Source organism: Odontomachus brunneus, unplaced genomic scaffold (assembly GCF_010583005.1).
Source record: "Odontomachus brunneus isolate Ranch 3 - 2012 unplaced genomic scaffold, Obru_v1 Obru_scaffold_097, whole genome shotgun sequence".
Lineage (NCBI taxonomy): Eukaryota > Metazoa > Arthropoda > Insecta > Hymenoptera > Formicidae > Odontomachus > Odontomachus brunneus.
The window spans coordinates 261,944-271,759 of NW_022639547.1; the positions used below are offsets into that span (position 1 = coordinate 261,944).

The following is a 9,816-nucleotide window of genomic DNA, read 5'->3' on the forward strand; positions in this document are numbered from 1 at the left end:
TCAGTAAATACATCTTTTTAAACGCCACAACTTTTATCTGAAACATTTTTTTCTAAAATGCTTAGTTTTCGAGATATTTCACCGGTCCGGGACTTTTTGAACACCCTGTATAATATATCTAGATGTATTATGTAAATTTGTAATAAACAGAATCACCACACTTTTAACAAAAGTCTTGCCCTACAAAAGGTGAACGCGCGTGCACGATGCATCGCCGAACGGCGGCTGGTACACAATGTCGCTGCTTGGCGGCGATCCCGGTTCATTATCGCGACTATTCGCGAAGTGAACTTGGACCGCGAGTTCCGTAATTACTGCCGGCGAGGTGTTACGTCCACGCGCGAGAACAGGTCGAATTGAGGGAGGCGTTCGCGTGACCGGCGCGAAACTTGGCGTTAACGATATTATGCGTCGCCCCCGCGTGCAAACAAGATTTTGTTGTGCAGCGGGAGTGCGCGCGCTTTGTGAACAGAGACCGGTCTCTTTCGCGGAGATCGGATAGCACATTCGCGTTAAAACTTGTCGTCGCAAAGATTGCAGTCTGCAATCGCGTTACACGTCCCGGAGCGGAATCTCCACGGCAAACTTAAAGGGCTACAGAATAGAGACAGAAATAACGGAAGAAGGAAGAAAAAAGTCGTAGAACTTTGTAAACATTCGTGACGTCCCGAAGTCGAAATTTTGGCGCTATGTTAAATTTCGAATGCAGTCATCAAGCGAATCGATAGATATCTCTCATCACAGCATCTGTATAATTTGTTCGATCAACTAAACGTTCGCTTGAATGAATTCTGTTCATCCCAGCGAAGTGTCTCGTTAAATTCAACCTTTTTTTTCAATGTACAAATAGTAATAGTCGCGTGAAAAATATTGAGCGCGGTGCGTATAACGAGCTGTCGCATGACAGCGGACAATTATAAATGTCGCTGGCATTTGTTCTATTCGCTGTTAACCAGTGTTAACTGTCCCACCTGATTTAACAAATATTCGCGCCTCCTCTAATCCGAGAATCGATAAATTTTTCAATATGTATCGCATACGACCTGTTAAAAATTTACGCAATTGTTATTTCTGTTCATGAAACACGCTAATGAAGATTGACCGAAAAATCCTGTAATATACAGAACGAGAGAGAGAGAAAGAGGGAGAGAAAATAATTGGTTACAATAAACTAATAATAAAAAGTCAGAATGTTATAAAAACAGTTATAAATACAATATTTTTCTGTGTTGCAATTTATATCGCAATGCCCATAAAAGGAAGGAGTATAGTGGCATTTTTTTTAACTACAAAATATCAAATTTGTTATGTGCTAAATAATACTGAAATACACAAAGCGACCGTCGCAAAGCAGCGAGATTTTTTCGGACATATTTCAATTATTACTCGTTTTACGAAGGAAAATGTAGCTAAATGTAGCTTACGTAGAACGACTGTATTTTTCATCTCTCCGATTTTGCGCCGGCGCGAATCTCTCTCTCTCGCTCTCTCTTTCTCCCTCATCTGTATCTATATAAAATACATGTATCCAATTTTTTATCAATTCACCTTTTTTCCGCTTCGTAGAATCAAACGGTAGATAAATATTAATATCTAAACTACGAGTGGAGAAATACAAACTTCGCGCACAGCCGAGAAGGTTATACGAGCACGAATGTGGCGCGACGCGGTCCAGGACCAAATATTTCGGTATCTCTGTGGAAAATCTCTGTGAAGAGCCGAAAAAAACCTATGAGATTTATGAAAGAAGGCACGTATATCTGAAAAATTTAACGTACGTGCCCTTAGAACAACACATTTTTCCCATCTCGGCTATGCAGCATCAGCTGTTATTAATTATTATTGGAGTTCTGTTATTAATGGAGGTCTTCGATGAATTTGTCGGCGGCGATTTGCCCACGACGGCAAAAAAATATCAGGATCAATATTGCGTTTCGGGAGTTAAACGCAAAGGCTGCGGTAAATCGCAGCTAGAACAAGCAAATCCTTTCGCGCACGTACTTCACATTTCGTTTCAGCAAGATATATTTATCGGTAGCCGACCAGAAACTGATCCTATGGTCCTGCATTGAGGACAAAATGTTTGGTATTTATAGCCATAAGCGCGCATAAAGAAATATTGGCTGTAAATTATGGCCAAGGAAGCTATTCTTTTATTAAAGTCGTAATGTAACTAACTAATAACCTACACAACGCAACGTCTAAAAACGGAACATGAGACATTCTAAGGATGTCTAAAGGATGTACAAGTAAACCTTACAAGTAAACCTACCTAAAAGCTAACTTGGCACAAAAATAGAAGTACAAAAGATATTTAGGTCATACTTTGTCATTTTGACTCACTTTGAGTTTCACGGATGGTTTATAGCTTTTTAATATTCTTACTCACATCAACAATTACAAAAATACATAAGAAATAAAATTGAATACAAGATATAGTTAAATAATTTTAACAAAATCGACATAATTGAGATACGACCCATTATAAATTTCTTTAGCCGAGATTCCAACCGAAATATTTTAAATCAGTGCTGAATTAGTCAAAAATGGTTCGAATCTCGGCTAAATCGAGAAATTATTTTTATAAATAATTTTTCCAACTTTTTACATGTTTTGTTTAAGCATTTTATTATTTATACAAATACTTTTACACATTTGACTTCATATTCATAATCAGCAAACCAAAAACGCCTATATCTTGTATTCAATTTTATTTCTTACGCATTTTTGTTGTACTTGTTGATGATAAGAGTGAGAACATTAAAAAGCTATAAACTGTCCGTGAAACTCAAAATGGGCTAAAATGAAAAAATATGACCTAAATATTTTTTGTACTTCTATATTTGTGCCAAATTAGAAAGAAATAGGAGTGTAACTTTTGGGTAAGTTTACTTGTTAGAGACGTCTTTTATTCCGACATCTAAGAGATATCTTATACCTCAATTTTAAACGTTCTGTTGTGTGAGAAGCTTATATACATGTTATTACCAGTATTTTCGTGTTAGAATAATCAAAAAGTATGTAGTTGAGACTAAAAATAATTATAATTTTAGTTACATCAACTACTTTTTTCTCTCAGTGTGTTGGGATTCATCCTAATCAGGTATCTGGTTTGTACATTTGAGAATTAAGAAATTGTCCATAATTTTTGGAGAGAGTTTGTGAACTCATCGTTCTTATTCAACGAGAACATTCTCCCACTGGACAAAATGGAAAGTTGATAAACTCAACCCAAAAGTTACGGACAATTTTTTAGTCCCCGACTGATTTCTTATCGAGTCCTGAAAAGTCATCCAATGCATGCGTGGCAATCAGAATCTCTTCAATCAATAATAAGGGTTATTAATAACTAGGATCTTGTCAACAATTAAGACCTGATAATCCGATATAAAACAGATAACTAATTAGGATCAAGCTGATGAGTTTCCGGTCAGGTATCTTTGATTGCTGAAACATATCGCTCACGCCCTAATTACAGTAGCGGATCGATATTATTTCTATGTGCGAGATATTCCACATCCACCGAGTTACGCTTTAGCGACAGATTCAGTTGACCATTTTAAAGTTGAATTTAAATGTTGGGCGAAAATGTCAGGACGCTAATAACTCTTCAGTTATAAACAATTGAAAAGGGCTTTTCGCGAGACTGAATTTCGGGGAGCGAAATAGTTATCAAAACTACATTCAGCGACTAACGTCAGGCAAAAAGAGAGTTTTGTTTTGATAAAATTTTAATTTAAAGCTCGGGGGTCTTTGACTGTGCACTTTGCGCAGAATTATAATGCCAGGAAAAATAGCGTGAATTTTTTCCGCGCACTGAACGTCGGGACAAATTGGTTTCCTCGCGTTCCACAATTCGCATTCAATGCTACAGATTGCTATATATGTATGTAAAATATAAATTAAACAAACTATTCTTTTTCTGCTTAACTTTCATTAGAAAAAGCACATATAATGTGATTTACGCGCGTGTTACATTTTCACTGAAAATAAGCTTTATATTCACACATACACAACGATGTTTACGTTTTACACATTTACTTTATCTACATTTATTAATCCAAGAATCGGAAAAAAGTATTCGAGATATTTCAGCAATCTAGATTATTGAACACGAGTGACGGTACGCGGGAGAAATCTCATTTATTTCGATGTATAACACAATTTTTCACTCTTCTGATGTCATTATTTGATATAGCTGCGACGAGAAAACAAGACTTTCAGGACATAGTTATAAGAAAGTATATCGTGAACATACGCGATAAACAACGATCTCTGATATTTTTGTTGAGAAAAGATGTAAGTTATTTGGAAAACCTACTAGATTACAAGCAAACGCAACGGAAGTGAAGCATCTCTATTATCATAAAAGTATCAATATCTAGACACATATCTAACTCTAGACATTCTTATTGTTTTGATTTTTAAATACGAATATTTAAACTTTTATTATAGAATATATATATATATATATATATATATATATATATATATACGCATATATAAATACATTGAATATATAAAGTTTAAATATTCATGTTTAAAGACCAAAACAATAAGAATGTCCAGAGTTAGATATTGGTGCTTCTGTCTTCTTTGATTCCCTTTCATTTCCTTCTCAATATACATTTCGAATACTTTGAAGCGTAATACATGAAGGAATATTAGACGACGTGTGTGTGTTGGGAAGAGAAAAGAAATTAAATTAAGATCAAAGTACAAATATCTGGACGCGTACCTAACTTTGCAGCTTCTTAATTGTTTCCATCTTTAAGTGCAAATATTTAAACTCCTAACATAAAATATATATATATATGTACATTTCATGTTAAAAGTTTGAATATTCGTATTTAAAAGCCATAACAAGAGAACACTCAGCATTGGACGCGCATGTCTAGACACTGCTACGTTTTTACCTCATTCGATTTCCTTCCATTCTCCTGGCAACACGCGTCGTCTAACCTTACATTTCGAACACCTCGAAGCGTGACGCACGAACGCTGACCGTCTGGGAGAATTCCGCACGCAAGTTGTCTTCGCCAACTACTCGGCTAACAGAAAGGAAAAGGGACTCACCGAGCGGCGACTCGTTCCACGCGTCTGGCCGTCATCCTCGTAGAGCCCGTCGGCTTCGCGTTCTGCGTGGGAAGAGTTACGGCGAGTGGATCATTCCATGCCAGGAGTCCAGCGGCGCGCACCAGCCTTCGGAGCAAAAGGGAGTGTTTCTCGCGTGTCTCATGCACCAGGACGACCGTCGCCGACGAATTGAGAGACGAAACGACCGCCGACCGCCGGCAATCGAGGCTCGCGAAATGAAATTTTCATGCGCCCTTCAACCCGACACGATTCAAGCTTATAGGTCTGTTCTTTTTCGAAGAACTTCCTGAACTGGTGTGCACTGTGGTGCAGTAAGTTAGAGTGAGGCAAATATGTTCTCTTTAACTCTAACTTATTGTACCAACGTAACCCCGGAAGTTCGTCGAAAAAGAGCAAGCCTATTGGAAATTCGTCGCGCGCGAAATTCAAAAGTAACTTCGTCTTAAATTCACTTTCAGATGCTTCCCAGTCAATGAAATGATCCGTGCAGTGTCTAAAGATGAACTTAGAACGATCTTCAATATAAATAGTACCCTCAAATACATAGATGTCCGTCTTATGAGAAGTTAAGAACAAGATTAAAGGATAAGAGCCATTGTACATAAAATACACATAGCTGCATGTGCATAGCTTAAAGCCTTCTGTTAAACTTTTAAGAAAATGTGTATTTTCTTAAAAAAATATCTTATATTAAGACAAAAGTACCAATATCTGGACACGTATCTGATCCTAAATATCTTTACTGTTATTTTATCAGTCATACTTTATCAGTCTTTAAATACAAATATTTAAACTTTCAACGTATATGTGTGTATATGTTACCAACAAAATAAGAAATCTGGCATTGTACAGAATACTTAGGCATTATATATAAAATGCCTTGGCATTGTATGTGAAAACTGATAGGCATTCTGTAGAATGCCTCAGTATTCTATATAATACCTGAGTTTCACACACACACAATGCCGGTAACATATATATTCAATATATACATTTTATGTTAAAAGTTGAAACAATCGTATTTAAAAATTAAAACAATGACAATGTTATTCAGGATTAGATACGTACCCGGATATTGGTACTTTTACTTTGATATAAGTAAATATTCTACACTGAGAGAAAAATTTATTAAATTTTAAAAAATTTTTATTTGGATACAACAATGTGAACATATTTGTTCAAATTAAATAATTATCTCCTAAAAGAAGAATAAGAAGAAAGAAGAAAATTTATATTTAAAACTTTATTTAATTTTAGAAAATAGTTACTTAATTTAAACAAATATGTTCACAGTTGTATCCAAAAGACAAACGTTTTTTGAAATTTAATAAATTTTTTTCAGTGTATTAGTTGTGTGGCCACCGAATAAATATTTACTATAATAAGAGTGTTACTATAAATTTACTATAATAAGAATGGTTGGGTTAGGTGTTTAGGAATTGCTACTTTTGCCTCAACTGAACGAGAAATGTCTGGAGTCTCGTGAAAGACGAGAGAAATCGGTCAGACGAGAGGAAGCTGCGAATTCCGGCCGTCGGTACGTCAAGAACGAAAAACGTGAGCAATCGCGATTAAGTTCCTCCAATTACACGCGTTCGCGGATCCTCATCGCGGCGAGTAATTGACAGACGATCGTGCCCGTTTACGATCGTAATCATGGAATTCCCACGGTCGCTCGATGAATCGATGATAAAGCGACGGCGCGCCGGAACGTTACATCGAAAACACAGAGAACGAATAACGAAGATTATTCGTCCATGAAGAGATCGCACTCCCGGCGAATATCGCGAGCGAATGTCGTCGGGAACGCAGTCGAACGAATTTTCGCGCAGCCGGCGCGCGCGGCATAAAATATTTATCGCTCGAATCCGATAAAGAGCTCTTCATCAACACCACATTTTGACACTCGCTCTTCACGTTCACGGCAGTGACTCGCGATGACGTGACGACTCGATATACATATCTTTCCACGCCGGCCACAGTCTCCATGCCGAGCGAGGAAAACTCTCTGTCAATCGCGCGCGTCTCGTGCAATGGACGCGAAAGATTCGACCGGTTAGAGTCGCAAGATGTGTCGCTCTCATCATGACCGATGTTCATGACCAGCGGGGTCGGTGTCGAGGGTATCGCTCGGATTTTCAAACGACCGTCGCGGCGTGTCCTCATTTTTGAGTCCGGGCTTTTTCACTTGGCGCGCGTTCAAGATCGGATCGATATAAACGGCAACGTGCTTGCAAATGTCCTCCTCCTTCGCGGGAAAGAACGCGCCGAATTCTGTTCACATCTCCCACACCTACCAAGTGTCCTCCCGACCGGAGTTCGCGACTCGGTGCTTGAAAAATATTGAAAACCCATGGCAGTAGCGTCGAAACCACATCATCGTTCGAATACGATATACATATAAAAATCGATGAAGCCCACCTCCCCTCTCCCCGCTTTTTTCCTGCACAATTCGCGATTGCTAATATTTTTCCACTATTTTCAACTTTCGTTGCGTTCATGCAAAATTCAACACTGCTGATAGACACACTTTTCTGAATATGTTTCAAGCATCGTATAGTATGGCGAAAGCACGTTAACAGAAGAAATATCTGAGAAATAGTTGATATTTATTCGGTGGTTATAAATAGCATATATTTACTTATATTAATATAAAATATTTTCTGAAGAGAAAATGTACATTTTTTTAAAAGCTTAAGAGAATCGCGGCTTTCCTTGATGGCAATATTCTCAAAATATTATTTAAACAAAGAAATTTAGTTTAGAGTAACCAGGTTATCAGTACCCAGCATAAATAAATGTTTACTAATTTTAGGCAATTCTTTTCTCTCACTATATACCAATTCCAGACATTCTTATTATTTTGGTGTTTAAATGTGGATATTATAACTTTCAACGTAAAAAAATATATATATACTCGTAATTAAGAAACAAAACAATAAAAATGTTTAAGATTAGGTATTGATACCTTTACCTTACACTTCAATCGCGAACCGTAATCACTGAGCGTTGTGCAGTTTGTAAAATGATCAGCCGGGAGGAAAATAATTTTGCGTCATTTCCACGATTACAATCAATCAACTTTTAAAATCCTTACTCGCAAAGCTCGATTGCCTTGACTATCGAAGTTAGATTAAGTTAGATTACATTTCGAACTATATCGAAGTTAGGTTACATTCACAGTTGGTTTTTCATTGTTTTTGGAAAAGATACGGCCAAGCAACGATTTTGATTCGCGCAACAGAAATGTGATTGATTTCGTATTTCGATTCAAGAGATCTCGAGGCAGAAGTCATAATAATAAAATGTTCAGGAATATTCGAATTATTCCCCTCCCGATCGTTCCCGTCATACCACTCGCCGGCTTTCAATGAGCGCAGACTTTGACAACAAACATCTGTAGCTCGAGAGAATCATCGGCCTTAAAGGTCACGTGTACAAATGCGGAGACGAAGGAAATTCCGGCGATCTTATCAGTCGAAAACTATCTCAGCACATCCCGGAAGTGTCCGAATTAATTATCTGACATGATGCGCGTAAACAAAATTGCCGGCGGCCGACGGGCAGGTTGCTCGCCGTGGAATCGGACGATTTCAAAGCAACGATCTCAGAGGCGAGCGAAAAGGATTAGAGAGACTGAAGCCTGTGTACAATGCGTTCTACTTGCTTCCTGTTCCTCTTCTTTCATCTGACTAGAACCTTTAGTCCAGATCTACGGTGTGCTCTTTGCACTTCCTGTTTCCTTCTCTTTATTTCTTTCTGACGTAAACTTCAGGCCGGGCAAAGATGGAGAAACAGGAAGCGCATATTGCAGATTTGACTTTGGCCCGAGGAAGATAGAGAACGAGAAACGTGAAGCAACGAGCACGCTACAGATCAGGCTTGTAAGAGAGCTTTGGTTTTTACCGCGAACTTCCGAGATCGGCGAATCTCGCGCGCGAAGGACGAGCGAAAGAACGAATTGTACCAACGTAAAGACGCGCTCGCGCGACTTTCAATTCGCATGCATACCAATGTCAACGTAAACACCGACCGACGGCACCGTGCAAGCGAACAGGTATTCAGAACAGGCTGGTGGATGAGTACACGCGCGACCCGTTTGTGATTTTGAACGGCCGCTCTTGTGAGAATTCGTCTCTTTCGCTCTTCCCGTTTCCCTCCCGCCCCTTTCACCGACTCCTCTCTCACTCTCTCTCTCTCTCTCTCCCCTTCTCTGCCTGCTCCGCGAGACGCGCGAGTGAGACGGACAGATGCGCGTCCTTCGGCCGCACTCTCGCTCCAGTCGGAGCACGCGACCTGTCACCGTGCACCCGGATAACACAGCGTAACGGCTCCCCGTGCACGACGCGAGAGACAAACGAGAAACCAGGGTACGTACGTGGAGACGCAACCGTGCAGCAGTCGGAGTCCTCACAGGACTCTTCCTCTCTGTCTGTCACAGCACTGGGCGACGGCGACGGCGACGGCGACGGCGACAACGACGACGGCGGAATTTCCGGAGCGACTCCGAGACGTATGTTTGCTGCTGCAACCCCGCGGGCGAGCGTGCGAGCGAGCGATCAACCGATCGACCGAACCGGCCGTACCCTGAAAGGCGACTGCAGCTCTGAACACCGCGCCGGTGTCGCGAGTGGGGAGCTCGGCCCTCGCTCCGTCTCGCTCCCACTCTCGCCTACGGCGCGGGCGCTCTCCGCCTCTCGCTCCCCCCTCCCACCTTCC

At 39.8% G+C, this 9,816-nt stretch overlaps 1 protein-coding gene across 3 annotated transcripts in view; it reads right to left on the reverse strand.

Annotated features, from left to right (window-relative positions):
- The window catches only part of LOC116848592, a 258,441-nt gene extending 248,625 nt beyond the window's left edge, over nucleotides 1–9,816 (reverse strand). Inside the window, exons 1-2 of one of the 3 annotated variants that reach the window (XM_032824851.1) lie at nucleotides 9,476–9,735; nucleotides 5,077–5,202 (exon numbers count right to left, since the gene is read on the reverse strand). In XM_032824851.1, the coding sequence (XP_032680742.1) occupies nucleotides 5,077–5,111 (35 nt within the window). In that variant the 5' untranslated portion in view covers nucleotides 5,112–5,202; nucleotides 9,476–9,735. Of the gene's footprint in view, nucleotides 1–5,076; nucleotides 5,203–9,475 lie in introns of all 3 variants that reach the window. The other 2 variants (XM_032824850.1, XM_032824852.1) reach the window with 2 other exon arrangements.